The 27,772-nt window shown below is 35.1% G+C and overlaps 1 protein-coding gene across 1 annotated transcript; it reads right to left on the bottom strand.

Annotated features, from left to right (window-relative positions):
• LOC109363228 (NADH dehydrogenase [ubiquinone] 1 alpha subcomplex subunit 13-B) lies at window positions 11,337-13,358 on the bottom strand. The gene is made up of 3 exons (XM_019609414.1): window positions 13,032-13,358; window positions 11,765-11,836; window positions 11,337-11,660 (listed from the first exon to the last, which is right to left on the bottom strand). Exons 1-3 carry the CDS (start codon window positions 13,244-13,246, stop codon window positions 11,516-11,518), a joined length of 432 nt encoding a protein of 143 aa, XP_019464959.1. The 5' UTR covers window positions 13,247-13,358; the 3' UTR covers window positions 11,337-11,515.

A 27,772-nucleotide genomic window follows, 5' to 3' on the forward strand; every position in this document is an offset into this window, starting at 1 on the left:
TTCAATGCAAGTAGAAGAGTCTGTACATGTCCATTTTCACGAATGTTCTCCAAAAGAGACGAGAAAGGTATTTTCTAATGATGTTGCAGGTGCCTTAGAAGAAGCATATTCTAAGGACATGGATAAGGACAAAGAAGAAGAAGAAGAGCAAGTTGTCCAAGATGAGCATGAGGGCCTTCCAATCGCGTGGAAGACCAAGAAGGATCATCCACTCGACAAAGTTATAGGTGATATAACTTCGGAGGTGGTAACCCGTAGCTCTTTACGTAATTTTTGTAACTTCGTTGCTTTTGTATCTCAAATCAAGCCAAAGACCATCGATGAGGCCATTGAGGATGTGCACTGGGGTATAGCTATGGAAGAAGAGCTAAACCAATTCGAGCGTATTAATGTATGGGACTTGGTCCCTAAACCTAAAGAACATCCAGTGATTGGTACTAGATGAGTATTAAGTAACAAATTAGATGAATTTGGCTTAATCATAAGAAATAAAGCAAGCTTAGTGGCCAAAGGCTACAACCAGGAGGAAGGCATTGATTATGATGAGACCTACGCTCCTGTAGCCAGATTAGAGGCCATTAGGATGCTTCTATCCTTTGCATCAATTATGAATTTTAAACTCTTTCAAATGGATGTCAAGAGCGTCTTTTTGAATGGCTACATTCAAGAGGAGGTATATGTTGATCAACCTCCTGACTTTGAAAATTTTAAATATCCAAACCATGTATATAAGTTCAAGAAGGCCCTTTATGGTATGAAACAAGCTCCTACAGCTTGGTATGATAGATTGAGCTCTTTCCTTTTGGAAAAACGGTTCGTGAGGGGTATGGTTGATACTACGTTCTTTATCCATAGATTAGATGATCATGTATTATTAATTCAAATATATGTTGATGATATAATTTTTGGATCTACTAATGACATTCTTTGTAAAGAATTTTCTGAGATGATGCAGGAAGAATTTGAGATGTCGATGATGAGTGAGCTGAATTTCTTCGTTGGGCTACAAATCAAACAAATGGAAAGTGACATCTTCATTCATCAATCGAAATACTGCAAGGAGCTACTGAAAAAGTTCGACATAAAAAAGTGTAAAGAAGCTTCAACACCTATGGCATTCGCTTGCTATCTAGACAAAGACTAAAAGGGAAAAGCAATCGAGGTAACCAAGTATCGAGGGATTATTGACTCATTATTATATTTAACTGCGAGCCGCCCCGATCTTATGTTTAGTGTTTGTATGTGTGCTAGATTTCAAGCATTGCCTAAAGAATCACATTATACTGTTGTTAAACGCATCATGAGATATTTAAAAGGAACAACGAATATGAGATTATAGTATCCTAGGGGTTCCTCATTATCCTTTGTAGGGTATTCCGTTTCCAATTTTTCGGGATGCAAGTTGGATCGGAAGAGCAGTAGTGAGACTTGTCACTTACTAGCCAATTCCTTAGTATGGCACAGTAAAAAGCAAGCTTGTGTTGCTTTGTCCATCACTGAAGCGGAATACATTGCCACCAGTGTGTGTTGCGCTCAAATCCTATGGATGAAGCAGCAACTTAAGGACTTTGGACTTAATCTAGAAAAGATCCCTATAAAATGTGATAATACAAGTGCCATAAACCTATCCAAGAATCCCGTTTTGCATTCGAGAACCAAGCATATACAAATTAGACATCATTTCTTGCACGACCATGTACAAAAAGGCGATTGCGTGCTTGAATTTATTGAAACTACCTGTTTGATATTTTCACCAAGCCCCTCTCACGAGATACTTTTTATGTTCTTCGAAGAGACCTTAGAATCCTTGATGAAAATTATCTTGATTAAAATCGTCTAAAACTTTATTATGTGCTTCGCATGTTAAATGTCTTATATGCTTCAAAATGTGTATTTTTTGAATGCATTATGCTCCTAATATAACTCATTATCTAGCATGATGAAATTCTATATGTATATGTGTATGATTAAAATTGTTTGATATATGTTAGAAATCCTTGCATGCTTTTAAAACCCAAAAACCTCTTTCTACAAATCTGATGCTAGTTAATCGATTAACCATAATTATTAATTAATTAAATTGAGTTCCAATAGCCAACATTTTATTTTTCATGAAAGTTAATTGATTAACGTCCTACTTTAATCGATTACCTGAGCTCATTTCTCTGAACATCTGGAATTTTAACTATGATTAATCGATTAAATACAACATTTAATCAATTAACGACAGCAGATAAATTAGAAACATTAGCGTTTTTGCCATTTTTCAAACCCTCTTTCCCCCTTTCCTCTCTAAAATCTCACGAGCAACATCAAAATCCCAATTTTTGGCTTAAAAGAAGAATTAAACCTCACCTATACCCATATTGCACCTCATTTTATCCCAATTTTTCTCAAATCTTCCAAGAAACCTCATTCCCAATTCCAAACCCTAAGTTTAGGTTCCCTCCCTTATCCTTCTTCTCCTCTCATACACTCATGGTTTTTTTCAAATCAAATGGAAATAGGACACTCAAAGAGGTTCAAGACAACTGCTCAACGCACTCGTAGGCCTCCTACTACTTCATCTTCGAATCCGAGTGTGAGGCACGATCGTGGAGATCCCTACTACTCTCTCATACTTCAGGAAACTCGATTGTCAAAGTTTCAGGGCAGGAAACCAACATACATAAGGTATGCTGATCTAACCTAGATGGCGGAACAAAATTTTGAATTTCCGCAAGGTATGCAAGCTTAAGAAGCTGTCATGTTTCTAGAATTAAAGGGAAATCTGTATCCCGCTTTAATTAGAAAATTTTATGCCAGCTTTCGATATAAGGATGGCAAGTATTGGTCCATGGTTTCTGGAAATTTATTTGAGATGGATAGTGATATCTTTATGAATGTGTTGTGGTTTATCCAATAATGGTGCTAGCCTAGGTGATTGTGAATGGCTTAAGGATTTTGATGCTACTGAGGTTTACAAATCTTGTTTGAGAGGTCCCCATCTGTATATCCAAGGATAACTAACAAAAGTTGGTTCATTATCTGTAGAGAATAGATTGTTTCACTATCTGATAGCTTACATTTTAGTTCAGAGGAACACAAATCATGCGTAACCTACTGTGAATGATTTAAAATTCATGTATGTTGTTAAGGAAAATATTATGATTAATTGGCCTGAGCAGATCCTGAAGGTCGTGTATAATGTCTCTACCTCGCAATCCAAGTTGCTGCACTATAGTATATTCATTTCAAAGATCATTGATTATCTGCATATTCACGTATCTGACACCATCATCACGGAGACTTCTGATAAAGATCACCTTGTTGGTGAAAGCCTAATCCACAAGATGAGTATCTACAAGTATGGAAGTACTTGGCAATACCAACAAGATTACACTACCATTGATTTGGATCTCTTTGGTGATGAGGATCAGGCTGGAACAGATCAGGCTAATGTAGGAACTCAGGGGGAGCCGACTAGAAACGTGTCGCAGGAACCATCCTTTGGATTAGCTCAGTTGGATGCCATGGAGCAAAAGCTAAAAATAGAATATCTACATCTTCAGTCTCTGAAGGACTCCTACAATACAAACTTGGAGAAATTTGAGGAACATCAGATCGCCTACATTGATAACCACTATCAGGCTATGAGGGGCTTTGTTCAGAACACTGCTAAGGCACAAAATAAGAGGTTTTGTGCAGAATTCGAAAAACTTAGATTCCTTATCTAGGATGATAGTAGTCCAACAGTTCCTGATGACAAAGACCTTCCTCCGCATCCCTAGATTAGAAGACCTTAGACCCTAGGTTACCTTAGGTTTAGTTCTTCTATATGGATAATTTTCAGGATTGTTGCTGCTTTGTACTTTTGAGACATATTTTCTCTTTTTGCTTTTTGGGTCGTAACTATAACTTTCTACTTTTGCTGAACTATTATGACTTGATATGCATGTCATTTGAACTTAAATCATTACTATTTTGGTTTCAAAATAGCGTACATAACATGCTTATCTATGTTAACTATAATATGAATATATGTTTAGTGGTACTTGATCATGATTGGTTATATGCATCTCTTATGTTTGATTGAGCCTACTGCTTGAATGCTATAATAAAAATGCTTGATCATTCCATGCTTAATTAGTTCTTGTATAACCTTCCATGCCATTAAATCTGTCCAATTACTATATTCTGTCAATTTAATCGATTAACCCATTCATTTTATTGATTAAATGCTAATCAACATGCGCATGTGTTCAATTTTTCCTTCAACTGGTTGATTAATTACATTCCCAATATTAATTGATTAATTACAGTTTGATTTCATTTTATAACTCTTCTTACTTTTGACCAAAATTCATTAGTTTATCTTTTTGATAATGTCAAAAGGGAGAGAAATGTTGCTTTGTTGTTTGATGTGTGCAGGTTGTAAATAATATTCAGCTTCTGTTGTCTAGCTATGCACTTTAACTTTGAAATCAACAACCATGCATTTTATGACCATCTTCAAGCTATGCATGAAAACAAAATTTGGTGCGGAGTTTGTCATCATCAAAAAGGGGGAGATTGAAAATGCAAAGTGTCAAGATAACACTATTAGATTGCCTATGTTTTGATGAAGACAAGGATTTAGTGAAAGCTTAAAGATAACTCAACAAATCAACATGCCAAGGGCTCAAGAGCTTCATGTCTATACTAGAGTCATAAATAGAGTAATCATTAATAGTCTTAGATATGTGTCTTAGTTACTGAGTCTAGGTTAGGTAAACCTAGACGCAAATCTCACAAGTCCTAAAAATAATCATATCATTTACATGAGACATGCCATCTAGATTATTATATATTCATGCATTAATCATACATGTTATTTTTGCATCTTAGGCATAACATAATGGTAAAACATGTATAGTTGATAAGCATAACATATAGGTAGTTTACCATTTAAGCTCTTAGTTGAAAAAATGCTAGTTAATCGATTAAGCAAGGCGTTAATCGATTAATGTGAAATCAGTTTTAACAAATAATTGAAAAACATAATTCAGTTATTCTCAACAGCCCGTTTGTCGATTAAAAAGGCACTTAATCGATTAAATGGGCATTAAACAACTTTTCTATATAAACTGATTTTACACCATGCTTAAAACATGCACTCATTCATTTTTAGAATTGTTAAGTTGCATATTTTCGTGCTCATTGTATGCCATATAGGCAGAGAGAAATGCATGTGAGATAGTGAGAGATAGTATCATGCTTAGGGATTAAAATGTCATCCAATTATGTATGATTAAATGTGTTCATCATTCTATCTTTTCTTGCATTATTCTTTCATTTCTTTTAGAGATTTCGTAGGGTAGAAATTACATGTTTCTGCATGATTCTGATCTTATACATATTCTTGATAATTTGTGAGATTTGTATAGGTTTTATAGTTGGTCTTTAATTGTAATATTTGAGTCATATTGTGTTTCATAATACTCTATTTTTGTGTTGTTTTTGTGATAAGGAAAGTCATCTCTTGGTGTCTTACCACCAACGAGATTCAGTGAGTCTTCACCAAGACTTAGAGGTCTTGAGTTTAGAAAATACTCTTGGCTAGGGCTAGATCGTAGTATAGGTTTTCCTAGGCGATTAGAGGAGTCAAACCAAGGTAGGAGTTCTAGGAATTCAAGAAGGGAGCATCTAAGGTCTTGTAATTGGAAGTGTGTATGTAATATACATTTGTTTCAGTTTTAGTGAAGAAAATCTCCCGAGATCGGAAGGGGAGGACTGGATGTAGTTTTGCATTGGATCGCAAAATGAACCAGTATAAAATCCTTCTTGCATGCTGTTTCTTACCTTTATCTCTTTACTTTTTCAAGTTGTTTTAATTGCCTATTTTAGCTGATAATTTGAATACTGTGAGTTTGCCATATAATGATTAATTCTATTTAAATATATATGTTGTATCATTTCTGTAATATCAGTGAGTGGCTGTGCAATCAAGCCATTCAGAAATTGTCTGTTTTGTGCGATTTAATCGATTAAGTCAGTGCTTTAATCAATTAACTAGACGTTTTCCAGAATAGGGCTTTGGTGAGAAAAGCAGTATTTGGGAACCGCTACACCTATTCAACCCCCCTTCTAGGTGTGTTATGTCACTGCTACCTAACAAACCTATCAGTTTATCCTTTATAAAACTCAATCCAGGTTGTCAAGTTGGAGAGCTCATATGTTGAATTTCGCAGGTCGTGTCACTCTTGCAAAGTTGGTCATTGCAGCCCTACCAACTTATTGTTTGCAGACTAATCTTTTGCCTAAAGAGATTTGCTTTAAGCTGGAGAAAATGCAGAGATACTTTATATGGAGCACAACTGATAAGTAATGATCGTCTCATCCTATTGCTTGGGAGAAGGTTTGCAGGCCTAAAAATGAAGGTGACTTGGGTTTAAGGAAAATGCATGATTTTAATAGGGGCCTTGTCATGAAACTTGGTTGGGGACTTATGTCTAGCACTGATGCTGTGGACTAGAGTGCTTCGGGCTAAGTATCCTTGTGGAGAGAATTTGTTGTCTACTGTTCGAAAGCCCCATAAAGAATCTCATATTTGGAGAGGTATAAGATGTACTTGGGAGGATCTTCTTAAAGGAACCAGGTGGCAGATTGGAGATGGTAAAACTGCTAGGTTCTGGTATAATAATTGGATTTTCTCAGGTGTGATTCTTAAGGAGGTTGCCCTTCATCTTATCCAGGTCTCCGAGGTTGACAAAACGATGGCTGATTTCTATGATCATAACAATTCTACTTGGAACTTCCAAGACTTCATGCACATCCTTCCTCCTCAATTTTCAGCGAATATCATGGCTATGCCTCCTCCTCTCCACTGGTTGGTTCAAATTCAATCTACTGGGCTTTAACTACTAATGGCCACTTCACATCCAAATTAGCTTATGAAGCTATCAGGTCCAAGCAGACAACTGAATCTAGGCCTTGGAGCACAATTTGGAAATGGGATGGCCCATTCAAAGTTAACAATTTCCTTTGGCATGTTATGCATAATGGTATTTGGGTAAATGATCATAGATGGAAGACAAATATTTCTGAGGATCCTACATGTCCCATTTTCCTGAGAGAAACTGAAACAATTATTCACCTTCTCTAGGATTGCCAGTATGTGAAACCTATTTGGGAGAGCTTTCTTGTGATTCACTCTCAGCTCGATTTCTTCATTGATGATTTGAAAGTTTGGATAATTGAGAAACTCAGACATGTTGAACTTATTGATGCAGCTAGCATGCAATCTCATAATTTTGGCCTTCTCCTATGGCCAATCTTGAAAATGAGGAATGATGTGGTGTTCAAAGGCGAAGTCTTTAATAAGCAATCAATTTTCTACCACGTGGGCAAGTTGGCTATTGCCAATGCTTCCAATCTTAACTTGGGCTATCTTAATCATTCCTTATCCTCTTCTACTTAAAGACAGATATTGGTAGGTTGGGATCCATCACCTTCAAGTTGGTTAAAATGTAATGTGGATGGATCAGTCAAATTGCATAAAAAATTAGCAAGTTGTGGCGATGTTTATCGTGATGACTCTAGCGAATGGATTCTTGGGTTCTCCAAGAATCTAGGGACCTCAAATGTTTTATGGCCTGAAATTTGGGCATCTTCTCCGTCGTCACTATGGCTTGGAACAAGGGAGCTAGGAAGATCATTGTGGAAAGTGACTCTAGAGTGACTATCAATTTGGTGAACAAGGTTTGTGACAACTTTCACCCTTATGCCTCTTTAGTGAAAGTGATCCGACACTGGATGAACATTGACTGATAATCCGTTGCATACATATTCATAGGGAAGCTAACCAGATTGCTGATTTTATGGAAAATATGGCACACTCTCTGCAAGTAGGTACACATGAGATGGATATGCCTCCTCCTACATGTAGAGATTTGCTTTTATTCGACTGTTCAGACATGTTTTTGCCTAGAAATGTTTTAGTGTAGGCTCTTTGGGGGGTTCTCCCTCTCCTACTCACCAAAAAAATACATGTTTTCAATTTTGAATTCTTTAACAAGATAAGTTGGACTAAACCATCATGACAATGACATTGGGCTTGAAGCTCGCACATTACGTATACTTTTTAATATTTTATAACTTTATTTATTGTTGTTAAGTGAACTTGATTGGGTTAGGTAAAACTTATTCCTTACATGACCCTAAATGTTTGTCGAACTATTTTTGAACTTGAACTGAGCTTTAGGCGTGAAACAAATTGACCTCAAATGTTGACTGAACCAGCTTTTGAACCTGACCTCAACCCTAGACCTGATTAAATATAATGTATGCCCATTTTAAACAAAGTCTTTTCAATATTACTTATTAGAGTAAATTACACAGATCTCTGTCGAGTTTTAATGAAACTACAGATATTATCTCTCTCCTTTTTACACTTACACACACTTCCCTCTTATGTAACATCATTAACTAAAAATTAAAATGAATGAGCGAAATAGTAAATTACCCTCTATTTCAAACGACACACATCTTATTTTCTTTTAAACCAACAATTCATTTTTCTCAAAGTACTATGTACGACAATGATTATACAGTACACTGTTGTAACTTATAAGCAGTGTCATATCAGTTAATAAAAATGTGTTCTTTCGTAACTAGAATCACCAAAATGCTTATTAGGTATCAGTTCAATTTTTCATAAATCAAAACTACATTATATATTCTTTTACCACGTTGTCTAACAACTTGCAAATTATAAATAGAGTTCAGTTTTACACCTTAATATTCATGCGTTTGTGTTTTCTTGGTTCAGTTTTTAAAATTTTGAAACCTGTTATGTAGCAACCAGATATAGAGACACTGCCAAGTGCTAATATACATTTGGACAAGATAACAATATGCTATTTGAGTAAGCGCAAGATACAATTTGTGTATGAGCCAAAAAAGTGTTACAGTTCTTATGTGTGTTAATAATATTTCAACTTTGTGAATATATCAACATTTTTGTATCATCTACTTTTGTATATATCAACTGTAAATATATCATGTGTGTGTTTGAATTTTAAAGATTTTGTGATTTTCTTGTCTCCTTTCGGTGCCAAAGCTAATGCACATTAGAAAATAGAATGTATTTGGATAAGTTAAATGTCTTTGGTCTTGCTTTCAAAATTTCACAAAATAAATAATTTGAAGAACTGTAATACATTTAGTGCATGTACATGATAAATGGAGAAATGATGTTAAAGAAAAAGTTATTTTTTTATTCATATAAGAAGTTGAAATGATTTGAATTATATAATGTTTTTTATGTTTTAGAGATGAAATTCTACATTAACTTATTAAGTACAAGCCATAGAGATTTTTTTTAAAGAATATGAGTAATATATTGACTTGAATTCTTTTACTGATTTTATCAAACAAGTTGCGAGAGAGCAATATAATGAAAATATTTTATATAAACTTAGGGATATTTTTGTAATAATTTTTTATTAAATGACATGTGATATACACATGACACTGTCATTTAACAATCAACTAACAGTAAAGATAGTCAATATAATGTGCATATATAAATTAAGGGTGATTTATGTATATACAAAGAAGAGAAGAGTGATTTATATAATAAAATTAAAACTCATGGGAGATATTTGTAATTTACTCCAATTATTATCTTGAGTATATAACTTTGACATATTTTATATATATATATATAGAGGATCTAGCTCATCCTTAGGTACTAGTGAATTATCACAATAGGGATTGGAGAAGAAAATATTATTTAGAATTACTTAATTTAAATGAGAAAAAATATTTATACAGTGATAGCGTAAGAATTTTTTACACTGTTACTACATCATTCATTCATAATCATCATTGACTATGAATAAAAGTATTACAAATGAATGATAAATGATATACTGATTGTGTATAAATCTTTACACTGATGCATAAATATTTCACTAAATTTAAATATCTAATAATTTAGTTTTTAATAATACAAGGGAGAATCGAACGAAAAAAATAGAGTGACAAATTTACCCTTGTTATCTCAATCCACCCCGACCTGTCTACTTTCTGACATCCATGTCATTCATCAACTACCGCTTCAACCTTCACCTGCGGTGCAGCGGTGCCAGCACGATAATTGGTAGATGAAGGTAGGACTTAGGAGACTAGGATAAAATACAATTTTGAAGATGAGAAAAGAGCAAGATGGGATTTTTGAGATGTAAATTTAAACAAATTTTAGATGCTCCCCTTGAAAAAGGGTGCAGCAAAGAATTTCCCATAAATGAAAGTGGTACAAGCACACACATCGTAGAATATGTCATCCCATCAAACTAAGCTAAGGCTAAGTTTAGCTAAATTTCACCCAATCCGATCACCAGTGTATTTGTGCACCAAGAAAAGAAAAAGATTGACGGTGTTACAAGATCAGAATTTGACTATATAATAAAATGGAAGACACAGAGTCAATAAGGCAACAAGGAATAAGAAATGGAAGGGATGAAGATAAAATTTGTATGGGGAAAGGGATCTAAAACAACCTCGAATTAAGGAACACATCTCAAAGGGATTGATTAACAGAAACTCATCAGGTAAACAGGTAGGTAGTAAAAAAAATCCACATCTACAATATCAACTTAAATTCTCTCTACCAAAAGTTTTCTATGCCTCTATACCAACCAAATATAATTTTGCCTAGTAATAAATAACATACCTCATTTAATTTCTTATTAATTATCTTACTTACACATTTAGATATTTAGCAAAATATCATTGGATTGGTATAGAGACATAGAAAACTTTTGGTACAAAAGATTTAGATTCATAATGGAAGGACCCAGATTTGGAAAAGAGAAAAAAAAAGTGGCCACTACAGCATCATGGGATGACATATGTTGTCCCATTTTGTATGTCACTTAGTGTCTCACCCTCTTTTATTGGTCAGAAAAATGAAATATAAAATAATTCAATTTAAATATTTAGTAACTATGTATTTTTTGATCAATCAAAAAGTCTGAAAAGCTGAGTGACACACAAAAAAGGGACATCGAATGTTTTCCCCAGCATCACCATGAATGGCTTTAAATGGGTAAAGGGGTTAAAGTGTTAATAAAAGAACAGCATGAATATGATCTTGGTGTGAAAATTCTTGGACGCTTTCCTACCCAATGAAGTTGCCACCTTATTTGGCCAGAACTTCAATATTTACTCCCTAAAGACAAAAATGGAGCTATGATCTGTACAACGTAGACACCACCAAACAACAGTGGTTCCAAACTATTCAACACCTATTACTGAAGCGTGTAAAATGTCATGTGCCAGCAATGGGAATTCATCCTAATTTACATGAGAAATAGAAAGGGAAATGGATAAAATTGATATAATAATTCAAAAAAGCTTTGATGTTTTAAAGTTCATCAAAGCAATTACAAAGGCTCCGGATACAGCTTTAATTCAGAGACATGCAAAGTACCATGACATAAACAACAAATAGGAAGAATACCAATTCTAGATAGTGATGGCTGAAATAACATCACCATACTTCAGGACGCAATTCACCACTAGCTGGGGGCATCCATCTCCCAGAGTGATAGACACTTTCGCCGACTTTCCAACCAGGCACATCCTTCATCACTTCTGCCTCATACTCAAGATATTTATGCCACTCTCTAACAAATCTAGAGAACATGACAAACAAAATGGCAGAGATGTTTAATGGTTAGCACTTAGCACAATGACTTTTACAAGTTGCGGGATGATATAGCTTTGAAGCATCTAATACCTCTCATCTTCTTCAGCTTGGAGAACAGGCAGTATAGCTCGGCGGGCAGCATATTTTTCTTCCTTAATTGCCCTATAGAAATGAAACATTTCAACCATCAGTTTTAACTTGAAATTGATGGAAGGTAAGGGCAAGAGAACAGAAGATATCAAAAACTGCGAGAGTAGACAGTGAAATTTTTAGTATTTTCACAACCTCCTATCCCTTTTCTTCTGAGTCAACTTGCTTTTGGATAGATAAAGACTCTCATTTGCCGATAGTTTCTTTCCCGTTAATCAAAAGTTCAAAACTACAGCACAAATATTTATCACCACTTCAATCTTTTATATTTTCTCTTGTTTCTGTTCTATATCAGTTCACAGTGAAGAAAAAATCTTTCATAATTTGAAGTGATCAATAAAACAGTAAAAAAACATATCATATCATATGTTGGCTTAGCAATATGATTTTAAGATTTTAACACACAAAGATACCCACACAATCTTCAAGCACCAATTTGTTCCATTTTCACACTTCATTACCAATCAGAAAGATAACCAAGAGCAAAACAACAGACAAGAAATCACAACGTGATTGATCAAATTAAGCACACCTTAACAAAGACATGCAAAAAATATTAAATCAATTCGTCCATCTCCAAGCCATTCCAAACCATAAATAAATGAAAATGTGATTTGAACAACTCACTCAAAAACATCTCGCGACACATTATAATTTGTCTTTATGAGCAGCATAAAACTACCAGGTGTTACAAGAATTTGATAGAGTCGGTTGCTTAAACAATACTGCTCAAAATAAGGACCCGATTGTGTCTGTTTTTTTCTTCAAAACAACACACTTTTCTATTTAAAAAATCCCTTCAAAGTTCTAACGTTATATGCTTATTATTTGTTTGGATAGGCTGAAAATCAGCTTCCACGGTCAACTGAATTTTCAGTTTCTCACATAACATTTTCTACCAAAATCAGTTTTGGCAAATCACTTTTCTCACAATCATAAGCTGGCCCGAAATCGATAGCTAATCTCAAACCCTATCTTATAAATAAAAGCCAGTTTGGGAGTTGTAACTAGAAATCAAAACCCAACATTTTGGAATATCATATCCAAACATATAATCAACCACCGAATCATTGAACAACCCAATTCACAAAACACGTAAATCACCCAAAATCTAAAATTAAAACAATTAAAGTACACAACAAAAATGTCAAAAATTAAAACAAAAGTGGATAACTGAAATTGAATTATGTGAATGAGTGATTTTCACCTTCGGATCTTGTTGCCTTGGCCAACCTGATACATGCCCCAAGAGAAAGCACCAAAGGTGGCGAGGAAGATAGCGACGGCGCTGGGGCCAGTGTTAGGGATCCGGCGAGCGAACCGAACCGGAGCGAACCCGCCTGGAGGTGGACCGTCCTGGAGAACCGGCATGTCCTTGATGCTGGCCATTCCTGGCTTCTTCCTTATCAACGATTCCGTCATTTTCGATGTTCGGTGAGTTTCGTGGATCTGATTCTATTTGTTTTGCGTTTCTGCTTCTTCGCACCAGAAGTTAGAACTATAGTAGTACCTGCATTGGGTTTGGATTCGGGTCCATATTATTTCACGATGCAACTTTTAACGCCTCATTAGCACCATCATGTTATTGTCTTGATTTTTTGTGTCACAAATCAGTAGTTTAATTTAAATATATTCTTTTAACATAATTGATGATATATGATCTGAAATAAATTATGGAATAATAATAAACATGTTCCACATTAATCTTCTATCTCAATAATAATAAGAGTAAATATATTGATATATCCGAATTTAGTGAAATTACATAAATTATCTCTTTATTTTTTACACCTATAAAAAATCCTTTAATTTTGTCACATATACATTACACTTACTCACTGCATGAGAAATAAATAAGTGTAATATTTTAAACAAAAATAATAATAAATGTAATTAAGCTTAATCAAAATATGACATATTATGGAGACAAGTCCAAATAGTATACAAGTCAATACATTTTCATATTTTTGGTTCATTACAAAATGCATCAATAATTTTGAGGAGATATTATTTAAATCATTCTTATAATATATTGTAACTAACAAAAAATAATAAAAATGTATTGAGTCGTATACTATTTGTACTTGTTTCTACAATATACTTTTAATTTGATTACACTTGTCACATTTTTTGTTTAAAAAATCACACTCATTTCTCATAAAAAGATAATCAGTGTAATGTATGTATAAAAATTAGGGATTTTTTAGGTGTAAAAAATGGAAAGATGATTTGTATAATTTAACTAAACTCATGGGGTATCAGTGTAATTTACTCTAACAATAATAATAATAATAATAATAATAATAATAATAATAATGTAATGAGTTGGTGTTATTACTCAATTTTTAAAGAGTAAATATGTCATTGCACAATTTTTCACTTTTTCAAATAAAAACCAATAATAATTTAATTTCTAAGTCATTGACTAAACTACACATTCTCATTAACTGTATTCTTTAAGAGACTTCAGAGTATTTTTGTCATTGTATGCTATTTTTTGCAATAAAATATTAAGTTACTTTTTCCTCGTTTATTACACAATTGATATTATGTTAATGAGCTTGTAATACATTTATCGGTTTTAAACAATTAGTGAGAGTAAATTTGACCTTGGCTAATATCTAACTTTTCATCTTCTTTTTCAATAAATAAGGTAAAAAATTCGGCATTGTGTAATTACTAAAATGGACCGCCCATTTTAAAATTGAAGTGATGTTAAGATGACTAAGTTTAAAATTCTACCCATGCAAGGTGAATTGTCTCAGAGGTTCACCATTCCACTTCTCTTTCTCTCACACTCCTCTCAACAGTTTTACTCCATTTCCTTTCCCAAAAATTATTCTCTCTTACACTTCTCTTCTCTCAACTCTTAGAGATTTTCTCCCACACTTCTCTTCTTTCTTATCTCACTTTTAATCGTTCATAATTTCTTTGCTACTTTAACATTTGCTTTCAATCAAAAACCATGTCTTTTAAGAATGCATGTTCATATTTTTTTTCCATTTCTTTCAATGTTTGTCTCACTTTTATACTCTTAAAAACGAGACTTTTACTATTTTACATGATCATCATATTTGTGTTTCTTCCATTTTACTCATTTTAAGCTTAAAAATGTGACATTTTCTTTATAAATGTTTATGGTCTCTGTGTTTCTTTCATTGATTTGTTATTTTTAAGCTTAAAAATGTGACATTTTCTTTGTAAATATTTATGGTCTATGAGTTTCTTCCATGGATTTGTTATTTTTAAGCTTAAAAACCAGGTCACCTTATTTATAGTCTGTTGTTTGTTTCTGGGTTCTTAAGTTTATTTGACATTTATATGCTTAAAAATTATATATTTTAACTTTGCATGTTCAATCTTGTTATGTTTCTATATTTTTTTCTTCATTTTGATGCTTATAAATGAGTCATTTGAACTTTACATCTTAAAAATCATTCCTGTTAGGTATCAGTGGTCAAGACACACCTAGAAGGGGGTTGAATAGGTGTAGCGGTTATCAATTACTGCTATTCGCACCAAAAACGTAGTTCTGGAAAATAGTCTAGGTAATCGATTAACTAGTGGGCTTAATCTATTAAAACATATGAGAGACAGAATTGGCAGATTGGCTTCTTGCACGGTTATTTACCAGCAAACAAGCAGAGACACAACATATATTTTTATGCATAATTAACAAGGATATGACACAGTAGTAGCATGCAAAATATCAGCTTCAAACACAAATTAAAACAGCTTGAATTATAAAAGAGATTGAGAGAGAACAACTTGCACAATATGATTTTTATCCTGGTTCGTTTGCAGGTCCACTTGCAAACTACATCTAGGCATCCCGTTCTGATCTTGAGAGATTTCTCTTCACTATATTGAAAGCTTTATATTATTACATACACCAATTCAATTACAAGACTGTAGACGTTTCTTTCTTGAATTTCAAGAACCTCTAACCTTGGTTTGACTATCCCTATCGCCCAAGAAAACCTTTCTTGCGATCCCGCCCCAACCAAGATTCTCACTCTAAATTCAAGACCTCCAAGCCTTGGTGAAGATTCACTTAATCTCAATGGTGGTAAGACACCAAGAGACAACACCTCATGTACAAAATAGTATACAAAAACAGAGTTTTACTAAGCATTAATGTGTTCAAAATACAACAATGAAAACTCAAAGATTAACCCACACTCGAGTAACACAAGCCATCATGGATGTATGCGAGTTAATACAAAACAGATAATGCAGAATCTTTCTCAAAAATCTCTGAACAGAATGTACGAACATGTAAGAAAGAATGAATGAGAGTTAGTACATTAAAAGTACATGCAATACATCATGAACAATATCAACTAAGCATGTTAATCTCTCTTTCTCACACATGCATCTATCTTATGTCTATAATGTAATAAATCACGAAAATATGCTCTCTAATAGTTTCTAACAATGATTATGCAATGATGCACATTTCTGCAAGTTACCAAAATTTATACAAAACGGATTTGGCTCCACAAACCGTTTCTGCAAGTTACACAGTTAAAACAGAAAACAGTTAAAACAGAAAACAAACACGTTAATCGATTAAGACTCCACGTTAACCGATTAACCAACATATTTTAATACATGATTAAATGGTAAACTACTTATATGTTATGCTTGACACCTATACATGTTTTAGCAATTATGTTATGCCTAATATGCACATATAACATGTATGATTAATGCATGAACACATAATAAACTAGACGATATGCCTCATGAATATGACATGTTAATATTAATGGCTTGTGAGACTTGTATCTAGGTTTACCTAACCTAGACTCACTAACTAAGGCACACATCCCAAACTATTTAGAAATATAACTCTATTGATATAACCTAGTCTAGATATGACCCTTGAGTTATAGGCATGTTGATTGTTGAGTCATCTTCAAGCTTTTACTAACTCATTGTCTTCATCAAAATATTGACAAAACATTGCTAGTGCAATCCTTGTCACTTTGCACTTTCAATCTTCCTTTTTTGATGATGACAAACACCACATCAAATTTGATGAAATAGCTTGACGATGTTGTTCATTTGCATATCGGTTGTGAATTCAAAGTTGAAGCGCTTGCTCTCCTCCTTAGGTAAGCAATGATTATTACGAAAGCTATTTTACAACCTCGGTAAGCAATGATTACTACAGAAGCTATTTTACAACCTACAAATACATCAAACACAACAAGCAACATTTCTCCCCCTTTTGGCATTATAAAAAAGATACGAATATTCAATTATAGTCAAAAGTCAGAAGAGTTATGTGGTTAAGACAGACTGTAATTAATCAATTAATTTTGGGCGTTTAATTAATCAACCAGCAGTAAGAAAATTGCACAAATGCTCAATTTTATAGGATTTAATCGATTAAAACTAGTACACAATCGATTAAATTGACAATAAACAGTGACATAATGATTTATTGGCATGAAAGGCTATGTAAAGTCAAATTAGGCATGGAATGATTAAGCAGTGATATAATTGAACAATAAAATCAGGCTTAATCAATCAACAGAGGTACATACACCAAACATGATCAAGATCCATTAAACAAAAATTCATACTATTTACGACATAATTATCCATTAAGCATGAAATAGACAATTTGAAAACATTAACACATTACTTCCAATTGTAAACAACAAGGTACAATTAAGCATAATACCAACACAAGCTTAGTAGAAGATCAGTAGTTAGCTATTACAATCCATATGCAAAAGCAAAATAGAAAATGAAGTTCTCAAGAGGAATGCAAGGATCAACATGATCCATAAACTAGGAAGGATAAACCTAAGGAATCCTATGGATCTAAGGTCTCCTAACTAGGGATGAGATGGAAGGTTTTTATCGTCAGGAATGATCATGCCACCACCACCCTTGATGAAGGTGCTGAACTTGTTGAACTTGGTACACAACCTCTTGCTTTGTGAATCAGTAGTGGTATGAACGAAGTCCTCAAGGATTGATAATGATTATCTATGTAGGCAATCTGACAATCATCAAATTTCTCTAAATCGGTATGGTATGCGTCCTTCAAAGACTGAAAATGTAGATCCATCCTGTTGTTAAGTTGCTGTTCCATAACATCCAAGAGAGCTGGTCCAAAGGCTGGTTCTTGTGTTGCATTTTCAGAAGACTCCCCCTAAGTTGTAGCGTTTGGCTCATGTGTTTCAGCTAGATCATCCTCACCAGATGGATCGAGGTTCATAGTGTTGAAATCCTCCTGCAAGTGTTGCCATACTTGTAGATGCCCATTTTGTGGATCAAACTTTCACCAATCAAGTGATCTTTATCAGAACACTCCACAACAATAGTATCGGAAACATCAATATTCGGATAGTCAATGATGCGCGAGATGAAAATACTGTAGGGAAACAACTTCGATTGCGATGTAGAGACACTATACATGACCTTCAAGATCTCTTCAGGCCAATTAATCATCACATTTTCCTTGACCACATACATGAACCTCAAATCATTCACAGTAGGTTGTGCGTGATTTGTGTTCCTTTGAATCAATATGTATGCAATCAGATAGTGCAGGAGCCTATTCTCTACGGGTAATGACCCAACTTTTGTCAATTCTCCTAGAACATATAGTTGAGGTCTCCTCACACACGACTTATACACTTCAACAACATCAAAAGAGTTGTTAACCCAGTCACAATTTCCTAGACTAGCACCATTAGTCGATAATCCACCCACATTCATGAATATGTCATCACTCAGCTTAAATAGTTTTCCAGATATCATCGACCAATACTTCCCATACTTGTATCTAAAATTAGCATAGTATTCCCTAACTAGAGTAGGGTAAATGTTACCTTTCAATTCCAAAAAAGGGACAACCCTTTGTGCTTGCATTCTATGCGGAAAATCGTAGTTTTGTCCCGCTAACCAACTTAAGTTGGCATACCTTATGTACATAGGCTTTCTTCCCTTAAACTTGGACAATCGAGTGTCTTGCAAAAGCAGAGAGTAATATGGGTCTCAATGGTCCTGCCTCACATGCTGATTCAAAGATACAACTTTTGGAGCACGTGGTGGACGTTGAGCGGTTGTTTTAATCCTTTTTGCACGACCTCTTTCCATATGTAGCTGAAAGACCGAGTTGATCTGGAGGTTTAAGGAGGGATTCACGGAAAACCTATCTTAGGGTTTGGAATTGGGTGTAAAGGGATTTCTTGGAAATCAATGATGGAGAAGAAGGTTTATGGAATGGAATGGGGTTGGAGTATTCGGTTTTAGGCTAGGTTAAAGCTTAGGATTGATATTGAACTTGTTCCTATGAGATTTGAGAGAAAAGGGGATGAGGGAGGTTTTGAAAAATGCCCAGAAATGCTTATGTTTCTATTTATCTGATGCCGTTAATCGATTAACTACCAAACTTAATCGATTAACCAAGTTAAAAATAACAGGTTGTTTTTTTATATTTAAAAATAATGCGCCCAGGTAATCGATTAAAATAAGGACTTAATCGATTAAATAACATCAGATTTACAGAATCAAGAGCATTTTGGATGTTTAAAAGCATGCAACGATTTCTAACTTATAGAAGGCAATATTGAGCAGTCACATATATACATAGAACTTATTTATAGAATCATGGGTCATATAAGGAATAACTAGCATTCAACATATTTTCATTTTGAAGCATACAAGGCAAATAATCATGCAAGGCAATAACATAAACTCAATCAAGATATTTTTCATCAAGGATTCCTAGTTCTCTTTGAAGAACATAAAAGGTATCTCGTGAGAGGGGCTTGATGAAAATATCCGCTAATTGCTTAGAGGTTTCTATGAATTCTAGCACACAATTGTCTTTTTGCACATGATCACGTAAAAAGTGATGCCTAATCTCTATATGCTTTGTTCTCGAATGCAGAACGGGATTCTTGGAAAGGTTGATGGAACTCGTATTATCACACTTAATGGGGATCTTTTCTAGTTTAAGCCCAAAGTCCTTAAGTTGCTACTTCATCCAAAAAATTTGAGCGTAGCACACGCCAGCGGCGATGTATTCCGCTTCTGCGGTGGACAAAGCAACACATGCTTGCTTTTTATTGTGCCATGCTACTAAGGAACTGCCTAATAAATGACAAGTCCCACTAATGCTCTTTCGATCCAACTTACACACAACAAAGTCAGAATTAGAGTAACGTACCAAGGATAATGAGGCATACCTAGGATACCATAATCCCATATTTATTGATCCTTTTAAATATCTCATGATGCATTTAACAGCACTATAATGTGAATCTTTAGGCCCAGCTTGAAATCTAGCACACATACAAACACTGAACATAATATCGTGGCGGCTTGCAGTCAAATATAATAATGAGCCCATAATCCCACGATATTTGGTTACCTCGATAACTTTCCCATTTTCATCTTTATTTAGATAGCATGAGGACGCCATAGGAGTAGATGCATCTTTACATTGATCCATATCAAATTTCTTTAGTAATTCCTTGCAATATTTCGATTGATGAATGAAGATGCCACTTTCCATTTGTTCAATATGAAGCCCAAAGAAGAAGGTCAACGCACCCATAGTCGACATCTAGAACTCGCCCTGCATCATCTCAAAAATTCCTCACAAATGATGTCATTAGTAAATCCGAAGATTATATTATCAACATATATTTGAACAAGTAAAACATGATTATCTAATCTGCAGATAAAGAGAGTGGTGTCGACAATACCTCTTTCAAACCCTTTCTCTGATAGGAACGAACTCAATCTATCGTACCAGGCTCTAGGAGCCTGTTTCAGGCCATAAAGGGCCTTCTTGAGTTTATATATATGGTTCGGGTATTTGAAGTTTTCAAACCCTGGTGGTTGGTCTACGTACACCTCCTCTTGAATATAACCATTTAGAAATGCGCTCTTAACATCCATTTGAAAGAGCTTAAAATTCATGATAGATACGAAGGATAAGTGCATCCTAATGGCCTCAAGTTTGGCTACAGGAGCGTAGGTCTCATCATAATCGATGCCCTCCTCCTAGTTGTAGCCTTTGGCCACTAAGCGAGCCTTATTTCTAATGGTCAAGCTAGATTAATCTAGCTTGTTACGAAAGACCCATCTTGTACCAATCACTGGATGTTCTTTTGGTTTAAGGGCCAAGTCCCACACATTATTACGCTCAAACTGGTTTAGCTCCTCTTGCATAACTATACCCCAGTGTACATCCTCGATGGCTTCATCGATGGTCTTTGGCTCTATTTGAGACACAAATGCAACGAAATTACAGAAATTGCATAAAGAACTATGGGTTACACCCCCATAGATATGTCACCTATCACCTTGTCTAGTGGATGATCCTTTTTGGTATTCCATGCAATCAGCATGTCCTGATGCTCATCTTGAACTATTTGTTCTGCTTCTTCTTCTTCTTCTTCTTCTTCTTCTTCTTCTTTTATTTTGGTTCATGTCCTTTGAATATGCTTCTTCTAGCGCACCTGAAACATCATCAGGAAAGACCTTTCTCTTCTCTTTTGGAGAAGATTCGTCAAAATGAATATGTACAAACTCTTATACTTGCATGGAATATTTATTAAACACACGAAAAGCCTTACTATGTAATGAATATCCTAGGAATATGTCCTCATCAGCCTTCGTGTCAAAATTTCCCAAAGCTCTTTTTCCATTATTCAAAATAAAACATTTGCACCCGAATGCATGAAGATGAGCAATATTCGGTTTTCGACCTTTTAAAATCTCATATGGGTTTTTTGAAAAAGTACGTCTAAGAAGTATTCGATTCATTACATAACAGGCAGTGTGTACTGCATCAGCGCAGAAATATTTGGGAACCTGGCTCTCGTTTAGTATGGTACTTGCGAGCTCCTCTAAGACTCAATTTTTCCTGGACCGAGAACTGATACATAATGCCATGCTTATTACAAAAGTAATTAAACTTATGATTTTCAAATTCTCCGACATGGTCGGATTGTATGTAAACAATTTTAAGGTTAGACTGGTTTTGAATTTGTTTGGCTAGACATTTAAAAGATTTACATGCATCACTCTAAGATGCCAAAAATAGGGTCCATGTGAATCTAGAAAAATCATCAACAATTACCAAAGCGTAAAAACTTCCACCAAAACTCATGATTTGCGGCGGTCCGAACAAGTCCATATGGAGAAGCTCTAAAGGTCTAGTAGTGGATATCGCATTCTTTTACTGAAAGAATTATTTACTTGTTTACAATTTTGACACATGTCACAAGAATCCTGAGTTTTAAAATCAAGTTTTGGCAGACCAATAACCAAATTATTTTTAGATAATTTTTCTAGATGCTTCACATGAATGTGAGTGACCCGCCTATGCCAAAGCCAAATTTCTTCTTCTTTTGAAATAAAAAATTTTGAGAAAAGAGAAGTGACATCCTCCAGGTCAATCATATATATGTTATTAACACGATACCAGACAAACTTTACATTATTAGATAAAACGTCACGGATTATACAACAATCAGAATCAAATGACACACGATTACCTTTGTCATAGAGTTGGCTAATACTCAAAAGATTATGTTCTAGACCTTCGACGTATAGAACATTCTAGATTATAGCATGAGTTGAGTTGCCAATTGTTCTGGTGCCTAGGATCTTCCCTTTGTTCTTGTCTCCGTATGTGACGAAACCTTTTTCCTTCAATGATAGGTCTAGGAATTTTGGCATATCTCCTGTCATATGTATCGAACACCCACTGTCAAGATACCAATATTGTCCATGTGTTCGTAGACATACCTGCAAAATAGATCACTTGCTGGTTTCAGGTACCCAAATTATAATGGGTCCTTTTCTGTTAGTTACGAGGGAGTTATCTCCCTTTTTCACCCAAGCATAAACACCACTCGGTATCCCATATTTCCTGATGTAAAAGGAGTAAGAGGTGTGGCCATGTGTGGCACAATAGATGCATGTAGTGACTCTATTTTTATTATAATACTTTTTATTAGTACGAGTTACTGGTTTCCTATATGGTCTATTTCTACGTAATGGGGGGATATACCCTAATCCAGTATGGTCACCAACATTTCTTGTTTTACTTAGCAACTAATTGGTTTTGACTCTGTGTAAGTTTTGTGAATTTTTAATTAAGTTTTAAATTCTCATTTCTTAAGTCCTCGCAAGACTCACAGACAGTTGTTTGACATAATTTATCGTTAGAGTAATCGCATGAATTACATGAAAAAATTAGATCTAAAGTTTCATTTTCTAGTTTCAGTTCATCTAATTCATTTAGTAGGATTACCCGTTTTCTATCGGTACTAATCCTAGCTAATTTCTTTAGTTCTTCATGCATTTCGACATACACATCATATAAAACCTCATACGAAGGAGAATCATCAGAAGTGGATGAGGTGTCAGAATATACCTCATTATCAGCATTCTTTGTACTACTTGGTCCGCAAGCCTCATCTGTTATAGTCATTAAGCATAGCTTGGCGAGCTGCTCTTCATCTGAGGTGCTTGATATCATCTCCTCCTCCGATACATCCCATACAATATAGGCTTTCTTCAACTTGAAGTCCCGGGGAGTGCTCTTTTCTGAATAAACCTTATTTAGGTAAGTGGGACATTGAAATCTCAAGTGTCCCGGCTTACCACGATCATGGCAAGTGAAACGCTCTTTATTATTTCCTTTTCTTGTTGATTCGCACACCTCTTTCTTCTGGAAACGTTTGAAACCTCCTTTCTTCTTCAAGAATTTCCCAAACTTTCTAATCATAAATTTGCCCATAAATAAGTGTTTTAATGCTTTGACTAACTTGTATTTTTCATGAACCAAAGTAATTCTTAATTAAGTCTAATATTATTTGGAAGGTAAATAAAGACTATTGTAGATGCGGGACGAGGATTGCTCGAGGGGAATCAAAATATGACCGTGGAGGAGCTTAATGGAGAATTTATGGTGCTTAAACACCTTGTCTGGACTGTTGGAGCTAAATTCACCTAGGCACATTTCATCTAGAGGAATCCTAAGTCACTTTCAGAGCTGTTGGAGCAAAGATGCTCGCGTGGAATTAGCATGTGGCCGTTTGAGACCTTAATTGTGCATTAACGGTACATTAGGCACATGTTCTAGCTATTGGCAGCCTACCAACTTGCACCAACGACATCCTAAGCTATTTAGTGCATGATTACTCATCATTCAGCCGAGGGAATTTCCTTCCTTGACAAAGGGAATCCTATGTCAAGCATAAGTGCACCCGAAGACCATTAAGAAGGCCATAACTTCAACAAATCATCATATGCCAAATTAGAGGTCAAACAAGAATCCTATGAAGCTCATCAAAGCCTAGCCGTGAGCATTATGGAGTCATCAAGTCTCATTCATCATGTGACTTAATTGTAGGTCGTGCACTTAAGGAGAAATGGAATCCTATGCTCTTCACAATCCAACCGTGGCATCCAAGGCATCCTAGGCATAAGTCATTATGTTTGTCTTTCAATTGTAATAAAGCATACGAAATACATGTGCTACTGTCTTTACCATCTGAATGTAGTCTAGTTTAGGAGTAGATTCATTTGGCTTATGGTATCCTATGTTAAGATTACCATGCATTGGACTTACTATCTTAATGTTAGCCAACCGTGGGAGCCTAGTGGCTTGCCTATAAATGTAAGACTTTTGAAATGGAATAAAAAGTTAAGTTAAGCTAAATTCTTTGTGAATTAAGGATTGAATCCTTATGAGAGTATTCTCCAAACCTTCTTGGCTGAACCAAGATTTGAAATTCTTATCAAGAACCAAGTTCTTATGGAGAACATCACTTTGGCTTATCAACACCTCAAGTTTTGTGGCGCCTTCACCTCAAATCTATTCCATCTTCTTTTATCCAATTTCATATTTCTGCTGTCTATTTTAATTTCAAAAGCTCTAGTCAACCGTGAGCTTGGTCAAACACCAATCAAGATAGATCGTTCAAGAGCCTTTTGTCCAAGAGATTCACATCAAGTGGCATCAGAGCTAGTCTCTTGCTTGGTCTTCACTACTCTTTCTTGGTCGTGAGTATATTTATCTTTGTCTTTATCTTTCAAAAAGTGTCAAAAGTCCCAAAATCAAAAAGTGTCAAAAGTTCCAAAATCAAAAAGTGTCAAAAGTCCTAAGTCCAAAAGTGTCAAAAGTGTCAAAAGTCCAAAAATCACAAAGTGTCAATAGTGTCAAAGTCCAAAATCATAAAGTGCCAAAGTGATTATACAAAAGTGCAAAAGAATATAAAAGTCTAAACAAAAAGTGTCAAGTTCTTTATTTGAGGTATAACTCAAGTCACAACGTTCCAATTTTGAGAAGTTGGAGTGATTTTCTTTCACAAAATTCTTGGTTCAAACTTGGTTTACTTAAGAAGGTCGTGGAGGATAGAGTGTTGAGTGATACACCACTCGTTACATTTTCACAAACAAAAAGTGAGTGATACACGTGAGTTTGAGTGAAATGTCTAATCACGAAAGTGATAGTTCTCCATTGTCCCCAAGGACCGCAACCCTACATTCCATGATCACCACACAATTTCAAACACTTTAAAGGAAAATGGAGCAAATGAAATTGGAGTATGATAGGAGGCTTGATAACCGTGCTTATAGGTATTCAAGTGATTCAGATGATGAAGGAGGCAGAGGTAGGCAAAAGAGGGAAGCAAGAAGGGGAAGAAGAAGGGAGGATACAAAACTAGATGGGATCAAGATAAAGGTGCTAACCTTTATTGTCAAGAATGATGCAGAGGCTTAGCTTGAGTGGGAATTGAAAATTAAACAAGTGTTTGATTGCAATTTTGACAATGAGGAAAAGAAAGTAAAAGTGGCAGCCTTGGAGTTCAAGGAGTATGCCATGATTTGGTGGGATCAACTTCAAAATGATAGGAGAAGAATTGGTGTTGAACCAATTGATACGTGGGAAGAGATGAAGTTTATCATGAGGAGACGGTTTGTTCCTAACTCCTATCAAAGGGATATTCACAACAAACTACAAAGGCTCATACAAGGGTCTAAAAGTGTTGATGAGTATTTGAAGGAGATGGAATTGGCCTTGTTGAGGTCTAATTTACATGAAGACTGAGAAGCCACTATGGCAAGGTTCTTAAATGGGTTGAATCAAGACATCTAAGACATTGTTGAATTACAGCACTATGTTGAGTTGGATAATCTAGTTCAACAAGCAATGAAGGTAGAGGAGCAATTGAGGAGGAAGAAGTCTAAATTCTCATCAGGGTCTAGTTCCAAATATCAATCATCAAGGTGGGTGGATAAACTTAAGAAGGAGGGCCCAACAGAGGAAGTTACACCTATCACCAAAGGATCCGTGACTACAAGCCAAGGTAAACAAGCCATGGTGACAAGTCAAAGGAGTAGAGATGTCAAGTGTTTGAAGTGCTTAGGCCTTGGGCACATTGCCTCTCAATGTCCTACAAGGAAGACAATGATCATGACTACTGGAGAGATAAAATCTCAATCCGAAGCCTCAAGTGATGAAGAGGATGGTCATGAGGATGATGATGCTATTGTTCCTAAAGGTGACTTACTTGTGGTGAGGAGGCTCTTATAAAGTCAAATCAAAGACCAAGAAGTAGACCAAAGAGGAAACATCTTCCGTACAAGGTGTCTAGTTGGTGGTAAGGTTTGTTGTTTGATCATTGATAGTGGAAGTTGCACAAATGTCGTTAGTACAAGATTAGTATCCAAACTAAATCTTAAAACTAAGGCACATCCCACTCCATACCGATTGCAATGGTTGAGTGAGGTGGGAGAGATGCTTGTTGATAATCAAGTTGAAGTCCCTTTTACTATTTGGAGCTATGGAGATTCGGTCCTATGTGATGTGATGGATATGGAGGCTAGTCATTTATTAATAGGCTGACCATGGCAGTATGATAAGAGAGCAATACATGATGGACATACAAATAAGTACACATTAATACACAACAAGAGGAGGGTGATACTTTCGCCATTGACTCCCGAACAAGTCATTGAAGACAATAAGATCTTGAAAAGAAAAATAGCACTAGAAAAAAAAAGAGTGAGAGAAAATCAAAAGAAAGTGAAAAGAAAACACAAAAATAGAGGGAGAGGAAACCACTATATCTTATGGATAAAGTGGAAGACAACAAGGTTGTTCTAACAAAACAACCCATCACACCTCTATTTTTTTAACAACTAAATTTGTTTTGCCAAAATATGTTTCTAGAATTTTTCAGGAGCTTGGAATCATCAAAGGAGTTGATGACTGGTGGAGAGCCAAGACAATGTTGACTTGCCTTGAGATTGGACTCTTGGATGGCTTAATCAATCAAGTCGTGTTTACTAAAGATTGTGCCAAAGCACCTAACATCCAAGTACAAGGGAACTATTTTCCTAATGTTGATCTAATGAAAGTTGATGATTTGTTGACATTTGATGTAGGTGAAGAAGATACAATTTCAAGGTCGAAATCTCTTCAAGAAGGAGGGGATGATGTGAACCCCAAAGAGCCTAACCTTGATTATGATGGCCTTGAAGGAATTGACAGTGAAAAGTGTTAAGGATAACACTAGTATGTCTTTGCCTATGTTTTATTGAAGACAAGATTCTATCAAAGCTTGAAGATGGCTCAAAAATCAACATGCCTTATGCTCATTTGGTCATATCTAGACTAGGACGTAATTTGAGTTTATAATCTTAGTAGTCTGGGATGTGTGCCGTAGTAAGTGAGTATAGGTTAGGTGAACCTAGGTGCTAGTCTCTTAAGCCATCTTAATTATTATATCATATTCATGAGACATATCATCTAGTGAATTGTATGTTCATGCATCTATCATACATGTTATATGTGCATATTAGACATAATATACTTAGTAGAACATGTATATATATTGTGCATAACATATGAGAAGTTTACCTTTTGAAACATATGCATAAATGTTCTAG

Source organism: Lupinus angustifolius, chromosome LG13, assembly GCF_001865875.1.
Source record: "Lupinus angustifolius cultivar Tanjil chromosome LG13, LupAngTanjil_v1.0, whole genome shotgun sequence".
Classification (NCBI taxonomy): domain Eukaryota; kingdom Viridiplantae; phylum Streptophyta; class Magnoliopsida; order Fabales; family Fabaceae; genus Lupinus; species Lupinus angustifolius.